Source organism: Chelon labrosus (assembly GCF_963514085.1).
Source record: "Chelon labrosus genome assembly, chromosome: 6".
Taxonomy (NCBI): domain Eukaryota; kingdom Metazoa; phylum Chordata; class Actinopteri; order Mugiliformes; family Mugilidae; genus Chelon; species Chelon labrosus.
Genome location: NC_140342.1, coordinates 19,541,055 through 19,564,198, shown reverse-complemented (window position 1 = coordinate 19,564,198; position 23,144 = coordinate 19,541,055). Strand labels below are relative to the sequence as shown.

At 44.5% G+C, this 23,144-nt stretch overlaps 2 protein-coding genes across 4 annotated transcripts in view; both read left to right on the top strand.

The window, feature by feature from the left end:
• LOC311489465 (receptor-type tyrosine-protein phosphatase F) overlaps nt 1-17,421 on the top strand; it is a 164,006-nt gene extending 146,585 nt beyond the window's left edge. For all 3 annotated transcript variants that reach the window (XM_084546553.1, XM_084546554.1, XM_084546552.1), the window contains 10 exons: nt 1,413-1,588; nt 5,700-5,819; nt 6,635-6,789; nt 7,192-7,477; nt 8,475-8,653; nt 12,105-12,231; nt 13,289-13,414; nt 14,402-14,556; nt 14,830-14,965; nt 15,442-17,421. In XM_084546553.1, the coding sequence (XP_084402679.1) occupies nt 1,413-1,588; nt 5,700-5,819; nt 6,635-6,789; nt 7,192-7,477; nt 8,475-8,653; nt 12,105-12,231; nt 13,289-13,414; nt 14,402-14,556; nt 14,830-14,965; nt 15,442-15,510 (1,529 nt within the window). In that variant the 3' untranslated portion in view covers nt 15,511-17,421. The remainder of the gene's footprint in view (nt 1-1,412; nt 1,589-5,699; nt 5,820-6,634; nt 6,790-7,191; nt 7,478-8,474; nt 8,654-12,104; nt 12,232-13,288; nt 13,415-14,401; nt 14,557-14,829; nt 14,966-15,441) is intronic.
• A 2,705-nt stretch (nt 17,422-20,126) lies between these two features.
• On the top strand, nt 20,127-21,789 carry larp6b (La ribonucleoprotein 6, translational regulator b). The gene is made up of 2 exons (XM_084547477.1): nt 20,127-20,350; nt 20,478-21,789. The coding sequence occupies exons 1-2, from the start codon at nt 20,153-20,155 to the stop codon at nt 21,438-21,440; spliced, it is 1,161 nt and encodes a 386-aa protein (XP_084403603.1). The 5' UTR covers nt 20,127-20,152; the 3' UTR covers nt 21,441-21,789.
• Nucleotides 21,790-23,144: the final 1,355 nt, after the last annotated feature.

Genomic DNA, 23,144 nt, shown 5'->3' with positions numbered 1-23,144 from the left:
TGTGAAACAAGACATTTGTGAAAGAATGGGCCGCTCTCAGGAGCTCAGTGAATTCCAGCGTGGAACTGTCATAGGATGCCACTTGTGCAACAAATCCAGTCGTGAAATTTCCTCGCTCCTAAATATTCCACAGTCAACTGTCAGCTCTATTATAACAAAATGGAAGCGTTTGGGAAAAACAGCAACTCAGCCACGAAGTGGTAGGCCACGTAAAGTGACGGAGAGGGGTCAGCGGATGCTGAAGCGCATAGTGCAAAGAGGTCGCCGACTTTCTGCACAGTCAATTGCTACAGAGCTACAAACTTCATGTGACCTTCAGATTAGCCCAAGTACAGTACGCAGAGAGCTTCATGGAATGGGTTTCCATGGCCGAGCAGCTGCAGCCAAGCCACACATCACCAAGTGCAATGCAAGGCGTCGGATGCAATGGTGTAAAGCACACCGCCACTGGCCTCTAGAGCAGTGGAGACGCGTTCTCTGGAGTGATGAATCACGCTTTACCATCTGGCAATCTGATGGACGAGTCTGGGTCTGGAGGTTGCCAGGAGAACGGTACATTTCAGATTGCATTGTGCCAACTGTGAAATTTGGTGGAGGAGGAATTATGGTATGGGGTTGTTTTTCAGGAGCTGGGCTTGGCCCCTTAGTTCCAGTGAAAGGAACATTGAATGCTTCAGGATACCAAAACATTTTGGACAATTCCATGCTCCCAACCTTGTGGGAACAGTTTGGAGCGGGCCCCTTCCTCTTCCAACATGACTGTGCACCAGTGCACAAAGCAAGGTCCATAAAGACGTGGATGACAGAGTCTGGTGTGGATGAACTTGACTGGCCTGCACAGAGTCCTGACCTGAACCCGATAGAACACCTTTGGGATGAATTAGAGCGGAGACTGAGAGCCAGGCCTTCTCGACCAACATCAGTGTGTGACCTCACCAATGCGCTTTTGGAAGAATGGTCAAAAATTCCTATAAACACTCTCCTCAACCTTGTGGACAGTCTTCCCAGAAGAGTTGAAGCTGTAATAGCTGCAAAAGGTGGACCGACATCATATTGAATTCTATGAGTTAGGAATGGGATGGCACTTCAGTTCATAGAATGAGTAAAGGCAGGTGAGCGAATACTTTTGGTAATATAGTGTAGCTGTTGAGGCTGCAGATCAATTGAGGCCTACTTTGAATACGCCAAGGGCATTTTGTTGTTTCTGCAGCTGCTGCTTTAAAAACAGTTTTACCCACAAGACCCTACCTATCCTTTTATGGCTCAATATGTATTGTTAATTATAAAATGCAAATTGGGGAGCACTAGGCGTCACAGGTCAATGTGCTCAAAATAAAAAATTTAAAATCCATAAATTATCATTCATCTTGATTAAAATAACTCTAAAATGCTTGCCGCTTTTTATGTTGCAGCCGTTCCAGGCAGCGACTACATTAATGCCAACTACATCGACGGCTACAGGAAGCAGAATGCCTACATCGCCACTCAGGGGCCTCTGCCGGAGACGCTGAGCGACTTCTGGAGGATGGTGTGGGAGCAGAGGTCCAGCACCATCGTCATGATGACCAGACTGGAGGAGAAGTCGCGGGTAAAGAGAGACGCGTTGTCATTCACTATGCAACGAATAAGGCAATCCATCATTGACGCCGGTTAATTCCTGCCCAGTCCATCAGTTTTCCGTGGCTCTATTGACAAGTGTGTGCTCAAATAATGATTTACATACATTAATAACAGTAAACAACTAGATTACTATAAATGATTCATTGTGAATGAACAATGATGCCGTCATAATTGATAAATAACAAAGACCATAGCCAGATATATCATCAATATTGTGGAATTGAAGGTTTTCATTCTCTTTATTGTGTGATACCACGTCCTTCACCACTGCTGAGTGACCAAACCGACCAGCTGCAGCTATGAAGGAGGCACAGTGACGTACTAAGAGGAAATCGAATGGCTGTTTTGTAGAACTAAAAGCTACTGAAGCTGACAATTCTGCAACACACACAACCGCTGGTGTTTGAAAACGGAAAGGTGGCCAGAAGAAGTGGAGTTTCCTGACATGTTTATGTATATATTTATGTAGGTCGACACTGAGGAACTCTACACCCAACAAAGCCTGAAGGCATATAGACACTCTGTCCTACTTTAAAGCAGGATTTGTCAGCCTGATCAAAGTCACAAGGACTTCAAAGGATATGTTGGTTGTCTGTGGACAGTATCGCTTCATGTTGCTTCTCAGGCTTCACAAATCTCTAAAAACTTCTGCATGACTTCTTTCTAAATCTGTTTGTGATGTACTGTTGTTTTTTTCCCCGCCGCCGTTGTTTGTTGCCACGTTTGATGGAGTTACCCTGGCAACTTTGCATATGAAAACAACACGTGCACGCTCGCTATTGAGAGTAAGAACAATTTCCAGCCAAATTATGCACACGCACAGTGCAGTTATATTTAGATTTTCATAATAGTGCAAACTCGCTTTCATTATTTAGAAACTGCTCAGAGAATTCAATACCCTTGATTGCTGCATGTTTATTTTTGCAATACCTAACCGCGGCCTTGTTTGTGTTTGCGCTATCCGAATTTGGCCCACCAAAGCCACAGCACAGTAATGAAATGAAGTCGGACTTAAATGGGATTGTCACCCGACAACATTTGTATGCTCCTAAAATACACTCGCACTAATAAAGGGGGGGGGGGCACGTGGCAACTTGAGAATACCATCACAAAATCATGCTCATGAATTCCTTAGAGATGCTAAAAAATAATAATAATTCACATGGAGCCCTGCCAGTGTGTGGTGCTTTGTTAGTGGGTAAATGTGGTGCCATAATGAAAGATAGTCCCCCAGACTAAGAGCTGGAAGTAACAGGAAATTTAAAGGAAAGCATTAATTTCCAAAAAATCCACAACATTGATGTTTTTGGGGGAGAAAATCATTACCTGACGCCCGTAGCTCGAAGCTCGAAGCTCGCTGTATATACATCCTCCTAAACATATCATCTGTTTTAATTTTGAGGAATCGGTGCGATCAATCACTTAGGCAAATTGAGAGCACGCTGTGTCATCTCAGACCAGAGCTCGTTTGTTTGTACCTTGGAGAGCATCTCCAGCAGGAATATGTTTCACGGGGATGACTTTTACTACACGTTCTCTCCGTTCCTCTGCAGTGTAGTTAGCGAGTCTGAGTGGCAATTTCATCTCGCAAACGAACAGGCGCGTACTACATACGTGAGGATTAAAAAAAACAAAACATCACAACATAAGGAACTTAAAGAGAGATGCTCCAGAGCTTATCCCCCACCTCCTACGGACGCTTCAAAATCAACTAACGTGCCAACGCTGTGGAGATACACACAAAACAATGAACCTGTCTTCTGCCAGCTGGGGGTGGAGACATGCTTTTCCCACTTGTGCCACGCTACTCTGAAAGCTTTAGTATGACATCACAGAAGGGTTGGAGTAAGCTTCGGGGGCAGCAGTTCCACTTCCAAACCAGGAGAGGGTGACTAACTCCAGTGTTAAACCCCCCCTAGAAAAACTGTTTTATGTCCATTAGTTTGATAGAAATGATATAAATATGCCCCGCAACAATCCATCTGTTCTCTTTAAACAGCGGTGCATATAAATCACAATCACCCTCTTTGATATGCAGAAGACATGTGTAATTAAATGACAGGAATTGACTAATTGTTGCAGCTTTAAAAGACTTTTTTCAGTGCAATATGCTGACCGTGAATCAAACCATATTTGATAATTGATTCTATTCTGCCCAAGCTCCTAATTAGACACATGGTACTGTTTCGGATTTTCAGAGATGTCCACTGCCTGGACGGAAATACACATTCTTTATTTCTCACACATGGTGAGTGAGTCAACCTCCCACCACTCAGCTAGACTGGATGTCTTACGCCAAACAGAGGAAGAGCTTGACAAACACGACGAGACTCGGCAAGCCGGCGAATTTCTACTTCCTCTTGCGCAATCATTACCAGCTAGTAAAATCCTGAAAGGTCAGGGCTCGAAATGAGACCAGAGGTATTGCTCACTTGTGTGCTTGCGTCGATAAGAGGTCCGCGCCCACCGCGAAAGGCCAGGTGACGACATCTGAGAGGCAAGGTTCAAAGCAGAAGCAGATGACATTGAAAAACCTGCGCGCGCGTGTGTGTGTGTGTTTGTGTCGCTGCATCTGTTTGTGTGGCTTCGTTGCAAGAGAGAATATGCCACCCAACCTCAGACAGCGCCGAGATATTCATTACACTGGTGACTGCTAATCCATATGTTTGTACTGCAAGCGGTTCGCCATCACTCAATTGAGTTTCTCCTGCAAGGTCTGCCTCCGAATGGGAGCTGTCACCAGGGGAGGTGAAATGTGAGGGGGTGAATTTCAGCGCATTTTGTTTGTCAATTTGTACCAGCTCACAGAGACAGCCAAAGTGCTTCCAAATGTCAGCGCAGTGCCGCAGTATCAATATGATTAGCTTACCCACGCCACGTCTCTTCCTCTCATGTTATTCACATCAATAGAAAGTAAGTTCTAGTCCCAGCAGTTCTGACATTAAAACCGCTTCTCTCTTTTTTTTTTCGGGAAAATCTGAGCCAAGTAGAGTTTTGGTGTCTCTGTGCATTGACTGATTTTGCCAACGTTTAGTTTTATCAGTGCCTTCAACTGACGAAAATTGTGGTTTTAAACCTTTTGTTTAAGACGCACAGTCAGCAAACTGAACTTGAAGTGCTTCCAAACATGATTTAACATCTTATGAGAACAAATTGAGCCCCGCGGCTAGAGCCAATTCGCCGAGTGATGTGATTCATCGTCTGAACAACTATTAAACTGTATGTTACACAATTCAAATGAAGCGTCGTTGTACAATTGCATGACCTATTTTTGACTCAATATCTGGAACCATTTACCCAACGTATGCAAACTAGACGTCCTCTCACTGGGGTTTGAAAACCAAATTTCGAAGACACCCAGTAATGCATTTCATCAGCCTGGTGAAGAACGTTCACGTTTTGTGTCTGAGCGAGGAGCACGTCTCTCTGCAATCTTTTCTTTTTTGTTCCAATCTAACGTCAATTGCACCTTGCCAAGCCACAAGGAGAAAAGTAAATATTATGGTAAAGGCCAGTCTGTCATTTTCACAGATACACAGAGAGGAGCACAGCCACTTCGGAGCCAGTGTTTGGAGAATCTTACATCTCATCCACAGTGAAGTTTGCTCTGTGCACATATGTAGCCAGGTGGCCCAACCTGCTGTCCCTCCACGACAGGCCAGAACTGGCTTTTAGACACGTCTCCCTCCACGATGCACCAGCCAAATTAACACAAATGCGCCAAAAGCATACATGACAAAGGGTTGCTAACTACCCGACAATTAGCTAATTGAAAATGATCACAGACTGGTAAAGACAAAGCAGGCTTTTTAATGCTCTTTTGAAGCCCGCTTCAAATGCAGACACACATGAATGCACGTGCAAATGCCCTATTCGCCGGCGTTCATTTTTTTAGCGGACACAGGAGCTGACTCTTGAGTCTTCAGTTTTTAATTGGACGGTGGACTGAGGCTTTGATCTGACCTCTTTAATGTTCCCTCCTTGTTAATCAGTGTGATCCTACAAGCCTCTCGCTAGCCTTGTGGTGGATGTTAGCAGCAGTTCACGCCTGACAGTGTGCCCTCTCATTTCCCTGCCAGGTGAAGTGTGACCAGTATTGGCCGTCACGAGGAACAGAGACCTACGGGATGATCCAGGTCACCATGTTGGACACTGTGGAGCTGGCCACTTACAGCGTCCGCACGTTCGCCCTCTATAAGGTAGAGTGCTGCCTTTTTCAATTCGCAGTTTAGCATATAGCGAGGCACATCCATGAATGACATGTTCCCAGCAGGTAATTGCAGTTCAGCAGAACTGGGGTCACATTATAAAATGTAATTTCTCATTCTTCTCAAGACGAATACAGGCCTATTACCACTGGAATCATTTTTTCCCTGAAGTAATTGTTTTTTAACTTCCAAGATTTATCTCTCATTTTCTAAGTAGCAGTGACTTTTTTTTTCACTTTGATTCATGTACTTCACTGCAGTCATGATGTGACCGCTGGCCTGCCCTTTATTTCTCCTCTTCCATTTCTTTTTCCATTACGAACTTCATAATTTCAAACATTATTAGAATTCCTAATTAAATGCTCGTCTCTAGCTGGAGCGATTACTTGGTTTCTATCAGGAACGGCGACGATGCCAAGAAACCGTTTCAGAGAAACCTGCCAGAGTTCAGTTCCAAAATTATTCATGCTATCTACACCTACACTCGCGGAAAGATCACAGGCCTAAAAGCAGAGTGCATTATGAGCTGCTATCAAAGTTACAAGTTAACTTGAGACCGTAGCTCAAAATAGTTGCGGTTTTGACAATCAAACCACTTGCTCTTTTTGCATTTTAACCGTAGAATTTCATCTCCCTTCATCAAAACAGTATGACCTTTACTTGTTAAAAAAAAAAATAATCGGCCAGCATGAAAAGTTTCTCTTTGAAAAGCAGCCAATTGCGTTTCACTATGCCGGGTATCCAGTATCCCTCTAAGCTCACGCTGACACCTCCCTGCTTTACTGACTCGACTGATTCTCGTGCAGAACGGCTCCAGCGAGAAGCGAGAGATGAGACAGTTCCAGTTCATGGCCTGGCCGGACCACGGCGTGCCCGAGTATCCCACCCCCATCTTGGCCTTCCTACGACGGGTAAAGGCCTGCAATCCTCCAGATGCAGGACCCATGGTGGTCCACTGCAGGTGGGTTATACTGTGAGATTATACTAGAAAAGTGACCGACCTCCTCTTCATGCAAACAGTTCTGTGTAGCGGTAATTGCTTAATTTACAGATTTTTTTATTGTTTCAGTTCATATAGATGAAATCTATGACACCAAATCTTTTCTCGATCCATTAATTTGAATGTGTCACTGTGTTGCATGTGTTACAGCCATGATGCAGCAACAGTTTCTTTATTCTCCTACATTTATGCTAGCAGGTATAAATCAGCTGTCATTATGGAAAGTATAATGAGCAGTTCACAGCTGTCAATCACAGAGAGAGAGAGCATAACAGTGCTAGGAAACAGTTTGACACGTCTTTTAACCACATTGTTATAGTTTTCTGCACAAACACTGTAAGCCATTATTCCTCTCCCCATCAGTGCGGGCGTGGGCAGGACCGGCTGCTTCATCGTGATCGACGCCATGCTCGAGCGCATGAAGCACGAGAAGTCCGTGGACATCTACGGCCACGTGACGTGCATGCGCGCCCAGAGGAACTACATGGTCCAGACCGAGGACCAGTACATCTTCATCCACGAAGCCCTGCTGGAGGCCGCCACCTGTGGCAACACTGAGGTCCCGGCTCGCAACCTGTACGCCCACATCCAGAAACTCACCCAGCCCCCGTCCGGCGAAACAGTCACTGCTATGGAGCTGGAGTTCAAGGTGAAGCGAACATATCATGCAGATGCTGTTTGATGCTTTGTGTGATGACAAATAGCTTTTACCAGTTATTTCCATCCTTTTATATCAGCTTTATCTGACTCATGCAGCACTCAATATTCCATTATGGGGCGCGCTGTATTACTGCACAAGAAGTGAAGTTACCAGAAGGCTGCACCAACTTTGTTTATTGTCTTAAAAATGCAGCAGACTGTCATTCCAGAGTGTCGCTGTTTGACCAAGTTTAAGCATCCCTGCACGTCACTGTCGGAAATCATTAATTCACCAAATCAGCCGATGCACAGGAATTTATCTCGGTGACACCGGTGCTGAGGCATCACAGCATCTTGCACAGCAACATCGTCATCTTCACAGACGCACGTTTCAGGGACAAGCTCACCGGAACTAACGCAAACACGTCGACACGTCGACACACCTACACGTGGAGACGCAGAAAATGACTGACACTCGCACATACACACAGCCGCCGTTCAAGGTCGCAGTCTCATGCACACCTTCTGTCAATAGCCATCCACTGTGATGTTATTACACACTTTCCTCCCAGCGCAGCTCTGCCATTAGCCCTCTTATGACCATGATCCATTCTGTTTGAAGTGATAATAGCATCTACACTCCTGCCAACAAAGGAGAATGAAAGAGTGAGAGAATGATTGCGGCGTACGTAGAGGCCGCAGCCTCCGTGCCCACACAGTCTGGCCACGACGCGCACACACACATTCTCCTGGAGTACTATGACTGTCCATACACACTCCTGTGCTGTCCATCTGTGCTCTGTCCACTGCCAGCGCAGAGCTTGTCACGCCTACGGTCCTCCAAACAAGCTCTGGGACCACTACATTTGGCTCTGCCCGTCAGCAGATCTCTAGCTGAATATCTTATTCACCATGACGGAAAAAGTCTGAATGTTTAAAGCTGGAGTTCGTTAACTCCAAGTCACTCATTTTTGTCTGGTTTCTCCTTCCCACCTTTCATTAAACAGAGACTGGCCAACTCCAAAGCCCACACGTCACGGTTCATCAGCGCAAACTTGCCCTGCAACAAGTTCAAGAACCGCCTGGTCAACATCATGCCTTTTGAGTCCACACGAGTCTGCCTGCAGCCCATCCGCGGCGTCGAGGGCTCCGACTACATCAACGCCAGCTGCATCGATGGCTACAGGTCAGCAAAGCATTTCATCTTCAAGATCTGGGCTGAATCCAGTGACTGTGACGTTAAAGAGTTGACACTGAGTGTGGCGTTATTCTCTCATTTCTGAGAACTAAAGAAAAAAATTATTAGCCTTACTAGAGGTGTAGTAAACCTTTTTTCCCAACTCTATATGTAAAAGGTACATTAAAAAAAAAAAAGTCACAGCCATGCGGCTACAAGCCCAGATCATTCCTCTAAAAAGCAGGGTAGTGTAGTTTTTAGCAGACATAACAGGAGTAAATGGAACATTTGTTGGAAAATGTTTTTAGATGGCGTGGGTAGTAGGCAAGTGTGCCCCATGTCGGGAAAATGACAACTTATTTCCTGCACCATTTTCCTCATGCCTCAAACTGTTATTCAGAGCAGATTGTATGCCACAATCTACTGCGCCGCACCAGTCGGCAGTAACACGCAGGCCAGGTGTAAGCACTTTACGTCTGTGGCCTTAGGACAGACCGTCGATGCTGGATTGGCTGAAAATGAACTGCAGTTTGAGCGTTCATCTTAATAAATCAACGCGTCAATCAATGCAACAGTGTGTTGGACAACAATAAAGATTTATAGCACAGAAAAAAGGCTGTATAAGGCAGCTTAATGCTGGGTTTGGTTCTATCTTTTGAGTCATTGACATTCAACAAATACAGAGTAACTGAAGCCTTATCAGTCATGGTTGTTAGAGGGATCCACTTTGTGGCAACAGTAAATTACTCAGGGCCCTACTAAAAGTAGAAAATGATGATGAATGCGTCTGCAGGCCAGCACAGCATCACCAGGGAAGATACCGCAACGACTTCAGTTTTATTTTTACAACTTTAGTTTTATCTCAGCCTTTACAATGACACTCCTCACTCACACACCTTTACATGAAAAGGTTTCCGGCCCCCAAATGGCTCCTCTGATGTGGATGTAAACATCCTTAAATCTGATCTGAGATTCTGCACTTTGACTCGGCAGCCACTGATTTCTTTCAAACCCGACACCCTGGAGTACAGACACAACACAACAGAAATTGCACCGTTATCCTGATGCTTTCACTGTAACAGATCTGGCATCAAAGGTTCTTACGAGTGTGGAAAATACTATACGTATTCACAGTGGACTTGATAAAAACGAATGGGAGTGGATTGAAGATGGGGTCACAGTCGGCACAATCCTGTAGCAAGAATTACTCCGGGCTCTGTCAATGTGGCTTTCGTTGGCTGAGCCGCCGCCGCTTTTATATGGAAGCTGCTGCATATCCTCGTGTGCTCCGTCTAAATTGCTTCCTAGAGGGAGGAAGATGAAAAGGCAGCTCTCTGTTTTATATCTATATAAGTATGGGCAGTGACAGACAGAGCTGACTCCTCAGTGGTTTAAGTGGAGGGATGGATTTAGCGAGTGTGAAATGCCATTTAGTCCACACGGGGTTCTGCTCCATATTGGGCCGTGACAGAGGCAACACCTCCGCTCCCACCTCCCGACTCCCCCCTCTTTCTCCAGTCCTGTTGTTAATGAGAAGGTGCTCCGCAGAGGCCCACCCTCCATTGTTGCTGTGTAAATAGCATAATTGCAGCAACTGAGTATTGTAATGAAGCGTTTTCCAGAACCCTCATTCCCTTTTTTTTTCCTTCTCTCCTCCATATTCCCTGACTCTTCCTCCTCATTTCCTCTTTTCCGCGTTCCCTCTTTATTTTTACCCCCTTCTATCTCCGTCTCTCCCTGCGCTCCTCCTTAATCTTTCTCCTTTGCACTTTTATCCTCTCTCTCTCGCTCCCTCCTCCCTCCCTCTTCTTCCCCTCGCCATCTTAATTTTCCGTCCAAACATCATGGCAAAGACAGACATCCGGGTAGGGACCTGTTGTGTGCACCAGCGGCACTGTGTAATTAAGCCGCTTTTAAAACGCGGGCATAAATAAAACCTAAACAGGGGCCTCCAGTGCCCTCCACCCCAGCGCCTTCAAGAAAAGCCAATAATATGCTAAGCTAATGAGAGGCGAACCATTGATTCTAGCCATGCTATCAGGGGCGCAAGCCTTGGATATGCTCCGATGCAGGCTGGAGTTTCAGCATTGTAATGAGGTTGAAATGAAACACTATGTCCTCAAGCACTGCAGTCATGTGGGATGATGCAGAGAGTGCTCTGTGCAGTTTGGCAGCACGCTCATCGGGACACTGTGTGCAGAGAAGTCAGTATTGTAAGATACGGTTAGAATTGTTTTTTGTTTTGGCTAGGGGCCATTTTAAGAGGAGGTTAGAGGGGTCCACCAGACCAATTTCAAACTTAGCATTCATCCCCAGCTTCCCCCTCCTACTACCCTTTCTTCTCCTGCTCTCAAATTCCCTTTTTCTGCATTCTTGTTTCCGTCTACTCCTCTCGTCATGTTTTCTCTCTTCTCGTTCTCTGGAGTGAGTCTTACATTGCACTCTGATGACTGGCTGGAGAGAGCAGTGCTCACTCTTTTCATCTCCTCCCCACATCCTCTCTCTGTGCTTCGCACATCCCCGCTCCATACTTTGCCTTTTTTTTTTTTTTCCTTTCCTCCGTTTTCATCTTTTTAATTTAATTCCCCACACTGTTGCCTCCCCCTCTTCGCGTGTCATCTCCTCTCCGCCAATCTGTTGTTCCTGTGTTTGTGTGAGCGAGGCCCTGAGCATATTCTAATCTCCCGGTTCCACATTAGTTCCTCGCCTGCAGCGCCTTCATTAGCCGTTCAGCCGCTGCTCACCGCGTGACCGAGTGTGTACGAGTGGCAGCCCATCTGAATATACATGCGAGCATAAAAGCCTACACCTGGATGCAGGGCTTACATGTGCAGCAAACATGTGAGTTTGCACAATTATGCATGTGTGCGTGTGTTGGATTTCTCGGCTCCCTCTCGCCGCGTTGGTCAGCGTGCTGCTGCCACCTGCTGTTTGACAAAAGAACTGCTCTGCTGGACCAAAGTCACGTAGGACACCAGCACAGCTCTGGCACCTCAGTGGATGAGCTCATCTCTAGTTTGTGAGCATATCAAGTGCTCTCTCTCTCTAAATCCGTGTTGTGGTACAGAGAGGAAGGAGGAAGAGGCGGAGGATCTGTATAGGGTTGAATTGCTCAAGGATGACGATAGTTGCTATGGATCATTAAACGAGCAGGCAGTGTCTCGCTGGCATTGTCACATTTGAAGAAGAATACAAAGACAACAGGACCTCAGATACTCAGCATGGTTGTATGGGTTTTATCACCTATGTAAGCTATGTAATCTTATGGGGTATAAATGTCCAATAAATGTGAAAACTGAATACATTTGTGTCTGAATATATTTTACAGCTTTAGAAGACATCCGTTTTAACTTGCACGTTGAAGTAATAGCATTTTCTCCCAACACTCCTTCATTGGGTTCCTGCTTTGTGCTGTTCCATGTTTAACCTCTGCCACCTCTGTGTGAATTTGCATCTTCAGACAGCAGAAAGCCTACCTGGCCACGCAGGGTCCCCTGGCCGAGACCACTGAAGACTTCTGGAGGATGCTGTGGGAACACAACTCCACCATTGTTGTCATGCTCACCAAGCTACGAGAGATGGGACGGGTAAGGGGCGCAACACGCACACATGCACACACACAGGATCAACAAAAACACAAACAGCTCTTGTCCAGGTCACTGAGCCGCTGCGTCACGCTGGTCAAATATTAATTCATTCCAAAGCTGAACAATAGCCCTAGTTGAAAGTTAACTCGCTTATCACTATGACGGGAGTGCACCTGGGCGGAATCTAGCAATGCGTCACTGTGTTGGAAATGTCAATGATAGGTTGCATTCCAATCCGTCTGATGAAACTGCATGAACTTATTGCACTTGCATAAGAAATTTGTTCATTTCAGTAGATTAAAACACAAAGTTTAGTTTTTAATTTGCTTTCTTGTTGAGGAAGTTGTTTCTAAAGCGTGAGCGGCAGTTAGCTTAGCTTAGCATAAAGACTGGAAACAACAGGAAACAGCTTGCCTCCAACAGAAGTGACTTTATGGATTCTCCTCCAGTTTGCTTTTCATTCCAGCTGGAGATCCCTGTTAACTCTGGACACAGTCAGGCTAGCTGTTTTCCTTTGTATTCAGTCTTTACGCCAAGCTAAAACAGCCTCTCAGCTTCACATTTAAGAGACAGGTGAGGGCGGTATTGATCGTCTCAACTAATTTTCTGCAAGACTGCGAATAAAACCGTAGCCGTTTAAGAAAAGAAATCTGTACGTTCATACTGATGCCGGTTTAATGCAATCCATAATATCTGAGGTGTTCTTTGTGATTGTGCCGTTCTGACAGTCCTCGTCCGCATTATGGAGCTTTTATCACCCTCTTAGCCGTAATCACAGCTGATGACAAAAAGCCCTTGTGCACATCATCGCTGCAGTTAAAACAAACAAATTATGTAAATATTTTGCCGCCTCAGATCAATCGGAGAAAATTTCAAAACCCCCGGAATAGTCTACAGAGATTTTTTTGTTTTGTACTCAGAGACGTTCTCATGACTCAGAATGATTGATAACGCACAAAAATATCATGCACGTGTTTGCCTGGCAGTCATTATGCAGAAGTCTTTTTATTTATTTATTTCAGTGCTGAAAATATTTGGTCTCTCTTTTCTCTTGTAGGAGAAGTGCCATCAGTACTGGCCAGCAGAGCGTTCAGCCAGGTACCAGTACTTTGTGGTGGATCCGATGGCCGAGTACAACATGCCTCAGTACATCCTGAGAGAGTTCAAAGTCACAGATGCCAGGGTACGTATCTCTGGGTTTTGCCCTTGTGTGTGCGTGCCTGTGTGCACGTGTAGGCGTTAGGGGCGAGGATTGATTGGCATTTTACCCAAATACAACTTTCAAATTCATCTTAATTTTAGGTTCTCGCAGACGCGCAGACGGCCGCGCTAAGTGTTAAGAATTACAGCGACTGTGATTTCAAGGTGGAGATGGATGATCAGAACGCGTCCCGTGTTATTTTTCCCTGACAGGCTGGCATCAAGTGCGCGCGCCATCAAACATGTTTACCCGGATTTAGTAACAGTATGCTCGCGCTATGGGTTGTGTGTTTGTGGACGCGCGTGTGTGCGCATCGAGATCACTGTGAAAATACATGAAAAGCATAGCCTTCAATCCCCGAGGGCCAGCACTGGAACTCCCTGTGATGCAGTAGTTTCAATGAGCTATAAATATACTCTACTGTCATCTGAAGGCTCACGGCCCAGCAACACTCTAATCCCACATCCACCCTTTCCTTTATATATAGTATATGCGTGTGTGTCTGTATGTTCTTCCCTGCTCTTCTCTACAATGTTTGTCTAAATATGAACCAGTTTTTATGATGGTGTGGGCCCTGCAAAAGAAAGAGGGTGAAATTGGACCATTTAAACCAAGGATGAGTAAATAATTGCAACTTTAAATATTCGCTCAGAAACAACACCACCGCTGTCAAATGTGCAACTCGTCCGCCGTGCCGCAGCCCTGCAGCTTTTTCTTCCTCCCGTCCAGGTCGTCAGCTTTCTTCGTATCACATCCCACGTGGTAACGAGATGATTAGACGGCTGCGGGGACGGCCGACGTTGTTTTTGGTCCTTGTGGAGCTCGGCCCCGGAGCCTCTGCAGCGGGGCTTTTTGTGGTTGAGCTCACAGACAAATTCAGAGATCTGTGAAGCACAAACTGCAAAGTGCAGCAGGGTCTTATCCAGAGACTTAAATGTACTTAAACTCCTTATTTGCCGCCCCCGTTAGGATGGACAGTCCAGAACAATCCGCCAGTTCCAGTTCACTGACTGGCCCGAGCAAGGAGTGCCAAAAACCGGAGAGGGCTTCATTGATTTCATCGGACAAGTGCACAAAACCAAGGAGCAGTTTGGACAGGATGGACCAATCACTGTACACTGCAGGTAAAGAGGAACACTAGCTCAGATTAGGACTTACTTTTAAAAGTTTTTCTTTTAAGCTTGTGCTGTTAAGAATTCAGTAAACCGAAATGAATAATGTATAGCATAAAAAATTTACATAACTGTAGATTCGAGGCTCTTCTTCTTCCTCCTTCGGAACAACTTGAAATAACTTGCCAGTGAGATTTAATTTCGGGCATTACGGTATTAAATAGTTAAACAGCTCAAACCTGAACATCCAGACTTTATGTAAGAATGAATATGCGTGTGTTTTAGCGCCGGGGTTGGCAGGACCGGAGTCTTCATCACCCTCAGCATCGTGCTGGAGAGGATGAGGTACGAAGGCGTGGTCGACCTCTTCCAGACAGTGAAGACACTTCGCACCCAGCGGCCCGCCATGGTGCAGACCGAGGTAAGGACGACACCCGGACGAGGACACTGTTCAGACTTACTGGCGTTTCAATGTCATGTATTTTTTTTTTTCCGTTTCAAAGTTTTGATGTTATCTGAAGCGTCCCTTTTTTCCCCGTAGACGGCTCCACAAAAACAAAGACTTAGTGACAAATCCTTTTTTAATAGAGGTTTTAGAGGCGCATCAGAAAATCCCACCACAAACTCATCTGGTGTTATCGCAGTGGCCCAGTGTCAGATTCTCCTCAAATTAAGAAGTGATAAATATAATACATAAAACTGTCATGGTGTTAATTTAAATGAGTTCATAGATGTTTTGAGATTTAAAAACTGAAACTGTCCTAACTTCTAGTGAAAATACTCCAAATTACTACAGTTCCTTACAAGTCATAAATGTCACTTTACTGCTTTGGTTCACATAAAGTTACTGTTTCCTGGGAATCGATTTGCTCACAGTCGTCTTCTTCTTCTCTCTAGGACCAGTACCAGTTGTGCTACAGGGCAGCGTTGGAGTACCTGGGGAGCTTTGACCACTATGCAACGTAACCACTCCCACCGAGCAGCTTCCCTGGTCAAACCTCTCAGGAGTGTGCCAAGTGTCCCATCTCAGCCGCCATCCACTCACTTGACCCCCCTTAAAAAACCCGATCCCCTCGCCAGCTACCGGAGGGGTGGAGAGCGGGGCGAGCTCGCAGACCCGCCGACGGTTTTAACCAATCACCGAGATATACGAGTTAACCAACCACCTGAGATTTTTTTTTTTTTTTGCTTTAAAAAAAACAATGCCGGAAACATTACAGTGACTGTGACAAACGTGACAACTCTTGTACAGATACGACAGCGCAGACCGGCAGCTCGCCTCTCTGCTCTGTCGAAGCCAAACCTCCCTGATTGTCAAAGGCTACTGGTAGCACTAAGAGAGAATTCTCTTTTCTTTTTTTTTATCGTCAATATTATGATTCATTACGTCAAATGTTATTGTTTAGTATACTTTTTTTTGTTGTTTTGAATAATCATTTTAATACCAGACATTTTTTCTGTCTTACACGGCCCAGCATTGGGCACGCATTATTTTCCTAATCAGTTTTAGGGTACGTTAACACAAGGGACATGTGTTTTCATCATGTTCCTAGATACTAATACGGGAGGACCACTGTTCTCTGAGCTGCTGTCAGATTTTCTTTGTCACACGACGTTATTGTTGTTATTCATTTTTTAAGTGTCATAAACATTGTTTTTGGTGGTTCTCAGTTCAATAACAACTCAACTTGCCTTTCTCACTTAGCATTTCAGACAAAAAAAATCAACTTTGAGAGCATTGATTTAAAAGCACAGACTTGCTGTGGTTGTCCTTCTGTAAAACATGGTAGCTAGCTAAAAGAATGACCTAACAAGACACTAAATCAGAGGTGTACAGAAACACGGTGTAAAGAAAGCACATTATTTGTATGTTTTTTGTTTTTTTTCTCGTCTGTTCTTTTTTTAATTTTGTTTTTCATCAGAAGCCTACGGCATTGAGGCCTTCATGCTCCACAACGGAGAACTTTACCTGAGGAAAACTGACTTTTGTACCCAAAGGGTAGGCGACAGAAAATAAACTCTTGATCTCTGAATATAGATGCTCTTCAAGTCCCTCCCATCTCCGCGCTCGCCTCTAGCCCGGCCGTTTTTTTTGCTGGAGTGGAACCACGCAGGCCGTAAAGGAGCGGAAGTGGTTCACGTGGGCTGAGGAGCAGAGCCATCGACGTCAGTACCTGTACAGAATCAACCATTCCTAACAGAGGGACAGAGACTCGGCCCTTTGGACTGAAACCTGATATTATTTTATACAGAAATAGAACTATAAATATATATATAATTATGATTGATTATATATATGTACAATTACACATAGATATATACACAGCTTCAAAAGTATATTGTTAAAAAGGATTAATTCTGCTGATCTACCTAGAGACACTGCAGAGAGCCTGCTGTCCTAGAGTGTGTATTAATGGAAACACCGTTGTATCTACTGTACTACCATAGTAATTTCGACAGCTGGTTGTCCGTCCGACTGAGGAAAAAACAGCACAACCCCCCCCCCCCCCACCACCCCACCCATCCAAATGGACGACTCTTCACTCAGCACGAGCCATCGCACCACTCAAGCACACATCTTCTCCCACCCGAACCGCAGGAGGGGAGCGTCTGATCCGAGAGGCCTACGCAGTAGTACTTGTAGAAGTGGTGGTGGTGGTGGCGGTGGCAGGGAGGGGGGACTTGAAAATGTGGCAAAAAAAACAAAAATGTTCATTTTTACCTTGTGAATGCTTAGTGCTGTAGGGGTTCGATCTGTTGTACACACAGTCTGTTTTCTATTTGTTGATAATAAACTGGAATTTAAAAAGAACCTGTTGATGAAAAAGAAAAAAACATTGATGTTAATAAAGTTAAATAATTGGGTTTTTGTACAAAGACTGGCTTGTGGCGCTTCGTTTCTTGATCTTGCAGTTTCACAGTTTAAACTGTGGCATTTCGGGGACACCTGGAACTTTGTTTGTTTTAATCTCAGAGTTATTCTGCCCCAAACTATTTCCTGGTGAGCAATTTACTGCTGTGACACTTGAAAGAGGATGTTTTTGTGATTAGTTTGTTTTTGTTTGTGTTTTTGTTGCAGAGGCCAAATTCCAAAAGATATCCACCGACCTCCTAACCCTAATCCTTTTTAGAGTCCCTCCTAAAAAATATTTTCTTTTATCACCAAATACGAAATGTTATTAAAGGACCACTGCGTAGGACGTAGTGACATCTAGTGGTGAGACTGCACATTGCAACCGACTGATGTGCTGGATTAGTTGTCATTAACCCATCCCTAATTATTTCTTTTAAGAATATTTCTGGTTATTTCATAATAGAGATCACTGGTTGTGTTTTTGCCATTGGTTTGAAGTGGGTGGGGCTCCGCTGGGGAAAAATTTAAAGGTGTGTCCACATATAAGGTGATTTGCTCATTTCCCATCTCCTTGTAGCTGACAGTTGTTCTCTAGTGTACGTTTCAGGCTCTGGTTGCCAAGGTTACCCTATTGTATAATTCCCACCCCAAATGTTTTCAACATAAACTGACATTACTGATTATCACAAACTAGCTGTTGTTGCCATTTATGAGCATGGTGAATTTGGTGGTGGGAAACAAACTTGTGGACAAAGTTAAGATTGAGTTCAACTTGCTTTTTTTTTTAATCACCATTAGCATTTCTTGGTCTCTTGTCACAACATCCTTACCAGTCTCTTCCTGTGTGTAATCATTAGATTGTATCACAATCTAGTGATTGGTTTTAGGTGTTACTCTTGTTGCCATGGAGATATTAAACCACACCCACCCTCAGGGAGTTCTAATGAAACAGATTAATTTAGCTGTTTTTTTGTTTGTTTTTTACCATTTAATATCTAAATACAGTGAAAGGGCAGATTAAAATATTTCTTAATCCGCTTCTTAAGTGGAGTCTTACACAAACAGTATATTTTTGGCCAATAATAAAACATTTTCTGTCCTAAGGCTGACAGTGTTTTTCAACTAAATGTCACCGTATTCAGCAGCAGATGCCGTTTGCTCAGTTGTCGTAGTGATTTTTTTTTTCCCGCTTGGTTGTCAACACAAATTATTCCACTTTAGACATTTTTTTGTTGTTTTTAGATTATATTTTTAGGATTTTACAATGCAATGCACCACACAGGTGTTAAAAATACTTGTTTGATTGCTGTCAGCGATGACACACAACAACAATGATCTCTCTTCACTAATACGCAAGCTGCTGTGGGCCCATTAGATGAAGAGGACCGAATGAGTGGTCATTTCTCAGACACAGTCTTTGTGTTTCTATAATCCAATGGTTGACTTGAAGTGGGCGGAGCTCTGTTGAAATAACGATGACATCATGTCTGTACATGGACCAATCAGAACTGAGCACTTAAAGAATTTAATGACTGTCGATGGAGTGTTTGTTTGCTTGTGTTTTCCCGCTGAGGGACCATTATCCACATTTACTATCTTGAGCACTATATTTACCGTGTCCAGCTTTTTGAGTGCGGAGAAGTGAAAAAGCGGTGGCCGTGGTATCTGCCGCTAACAATCCACAATGTTGGTGCATCTGTGGATTTATGTGTCTGAAAGCTCAATTTACAGCTCACTTTAGAGGGATGTGGTGGAAGAGTCAGGGGGCATCTCTCACACAAGCTGTTGATTGTTTGCGTCGCTGTGGAGACAGCACTCAAATCTGACCAAACCCACCAACACTAGTCCTTATGAGTGTTGCAATCTTAACAAGTAATACGTAAATATGATTTTTTTGATTTTTTTAAATCTCTTGAACGCTTTTAATCAAAAAATAATTATTATTATCTCCTCTATTATGTGGATGTGTATACGTCCATGTGGGTGTGAATGCACATAATAAAAGCTTCACCGTCCCCCGTCCCCTTTGGAAAGTTGTTCAGTTTCTCACCAGCAAACCCACACGGCCTATTAAATCCCAACCTGCTGAAAACAAGACTACCATGCATACAGTGAGTGTGGCATGAGGAAATGATGCTGACTAAAAACAAGGAAACAAACCGTTTTTGTGTAAGTGATGGATTCAGCACGCGGCAGCAGATCAGTGCTGAAAAGAACTGGGACATGATGCAAACCAGGATTTAAATAATTTTTTTTTTTTATGCTATTTTTATTCTGAAGTGCTGCTGTGTGTGTGTGTGTGTGTGTGTGTGTGTGAGTCAAAGCAGTGTCACAATTTCCTTTTTCTTAATTTCTCAAAGCTGCATTGCAGAAATTCACACCTTTAATGATGTTACTGTGTTGCTGCTATTTCTGTTGTGCAGACTGGACCTTAGCTTAGCTTACTTTAATGTTGGCGAGTTTGAACTCTGGAACGTGGAATTTTGTTTGCAGCATTTTACAAAATATTGTGATTGTATAAACGGTGTCCAGGTGCATTTTGTTCCCCCCTCCATTCCAGTAGCGTTACTGTAACTGCTGGTCCTCCTCAGCGCCTGTCTTGACTTCACTAGAAAACATCATAAAACAACATCACAGTTTAGTGTCCTGTTACCACTATCCTTAGGAGTTGCCATGAGTGATCCAATGGGGTAAGGACATTTCTTGTTGCCTAATGTACACTGCTGGTTTTAGAGTGGATGTTGACGCCGAGTCATGTGTTGTAGAGATGATGTAGAGTCTTTCCAAAATGAAGAAGACCCTGAAGGTGAGCAGCTCTGCTTGCAGATTAAAGCCCTCCTGGAGGATTTGTTCTCTGACAGTCACCTGGCAGAAGACGGCTTCCTGCTGAAACATGTGCAGAAGAACAAGCAGGGCTACGTCAGTCTCAAGCTCCTCACTTGTTTGAAAAAGGTAAATAATATTTCTTCGGTTTAGCAAGACTCTGCGTGCTTTCTGTGGTGTTTGCATTCCAGTTGTTTGAATGAAAACAGTCCAGTTACAATGGGAATAACGCTGAGTTTGCCAATGTTTGTCGCAGATAAAGGCCCTGACCACGAACTGGTACATGACTCTGGCGGGAGCGATACACTCAGACCTTCTGGAAGTGAATGACGAATTTACCAAAGTGAGGCGCGTACAGCCGCTTCCCAAATGGCTGCTGTGCTGTCCCACCAGCAAGCTCCTCCTCGTTTGGAACATTTCTGAGTTGCAAAGCCACGACGAAGACGCAGAGGAGCATCCTTCGCTCTCAGAGAGGATTCTCCAGAAGTTCAGTGTTCATGGCGTCATTACTTCAGTCTGGGTCCTGCATCCTGGTGAAGAACTCCCCAGGGAGCTGCAATGCTATGCCAAACGGCACAAGGAGCTTGGCCAACATTTATGTGCGGTGGTTAAGTTTGATAGTTTGGAGGCGGTCCGTAAGGCCTACAATGCCCTGAAGGCAGAAGAGGAGCAGTCTAATGGGAAGGCCATGTGTGTGATGTCTTTGGGATTCCAGTCAATGCATCACTTCCCCAAAGAGGAATCATCAGCAGAAGAAAACAGGGACCGGCCTGGAGAGGACACGCCTTCTCAAGAAAATCCACCTGAAACATCCAAGGATTTAATACAGCAGAAACCTCCTTCACCAGTTAAGGTTTCTGATGAAACCCCAGACACATATCAGACCCAGACATACTCGGATAACTGCATGGAAGGCTCCTTTGACCAGGTTTTCCCCAGCTGTAAAGCCAGCCAGTCTGGTTTGAATCAGAGGTATAGTACGAAGAGCTTGTGCTCTGGAGACGGCAAAGAGTATTCTTGCAGCCCGTGGGTGCTCAGGCGCAAATTTGAGGCCAGTGCGTTAAACCCAAAGGGGGCTGGTCACAAGAACGCACTGCTCTCCTCGACGCAAAAGGTGCTGCGTCAGCCCCTCGGCCCTGATGGCACGAGGGGGTTTCAGCACAGAATGGAGTCACTGCAGCGGAAAGAGATACGACTCCGGTCTATGATGCACCATTAGCTGATTGCTGATGTGAAGCAACACTTTACTTTATTTTAGAAAGAAAAGAAAATATCGTTTGCATTAAACAACTCAATCTTTTTAAGCCTTGGCATCGCTTTTTATGATTTTTATTCAGTGGCGTGTAGTTATAAACCAGTGACAGATGGGGGCAGCATTTAGCTGTGTTCACAAACCTGTAAAAAATGTTTGTCAAGCTGCATAATACTCTAGTTAGGTAGGAAATAAATACAGAGCTGTGCATGTAGACGACAATACATATTAGCTGGAGGTACAAATTGTAAGCTAAACTTAGGGTGGTTTAAAAGCCGAGGGGGAAAGTGTCTCAGAGTCTACGAGCCTCTTTTGAAACACGAGTGCCCTCTGCGCCCCTGGGGCCTCAGCTCGTCTGGTAGCAGCCGAAAATTGCAATGTATATTTGTTCTCTGGCCAGGATGGATTTACCTTGTTACCACGTCCTCAGAAAAAAAGAACGGCTGTCTTTCAACATGAAAAAGCCCTCATTGTCCTCCTGCATCATTTTCACAAATGCCTGTTTGGATTTCGGTTCTCGAAGAAGTAGTTTTCCACTCACTGAGATGACATTTGGCTACGGGCTACTTGTCCAATCATCCAACCGCATCTTGTGCAAGACGGCGAGCGTAGTAGCAACGTTTGTGCCTTATTTCCAGCCGTTGTAATCACACCTCGACTGGAATGGTCTGTTTATAGTGTTACTGATTGAGGGCTTCCTTAAATTCTTGCCTGAACCTAAACAAAATGTGTTTCTCCACTTATCCACGCCCAGTGGAAAAGATTCTATGTGTATGGGATTCTATGATATTAAAATTGGAAACATACTCTTGTGTAACCTCATGTCAGACATCCCCCATGACTAATGCAACCTCAGGTGGTGACTGAGCCTTTCCCTTGCGTACAGATCAAGTGTATCACTCGTTGCTGTCTCTGACTTGATTTACCAATTAACAGCTGTTGGATATTCCTTGCAGTCGGGCCGGGTCTTAAAGACAACTTTACACATCTGCGAACAATATGTATGGAGGAGAAATGTTCCCGCCTCATGTCAGGAAATGTCTCTGTGTTGATAGTTCCTGTTCAAGGTCAGAAAAGCAACACATGCCCCGCTGACTGGAAGTCATTATGATTTTAAATCCACTCCTCTGGCCAATAATTGAGGTGTTTGTTGTAAAAATGTCAGTGAGTTTTATCCAGGTGAGATGTGGATTATTTTGCACCTGCTGAAGAAGATGTCTTAATCTGTGGCACAGTGTTCATTTTGATGTTTTCAAGCGAGCGCTGGCTTCACTTCAGACTATAAGAGAAATTTACCCTCTAGGTCACTGCGATAAAAAGAGCCATAGAAAATCCATCTACACACATCGTTGGAATGACACAAAGCCTGGGCAAAGATTCCTTTGGTTTTTCCCCTTTTTCTCTCGGTCAACACCAACGGAATTTTAAGTCCTAGAAAGTTTGTGTTCGGCCACGTCTCTGCCTCGCTGGTGGAATTCTGCAAAGCGTGATTTGTGTATAATTTGGCCCGGGGCTATCGGAATGACTCATGTTGTTAGAATGGGATATTTGTTAGCAAATGGTTTGTTTCCTGTTGTGGCGCTGGCTTCAGAGACTGCTGTTTTATATCATCATCATCTGAACATCCAGCCACCTTTCTGAACAATCATCGACGGCATACCCGAAGTCCGA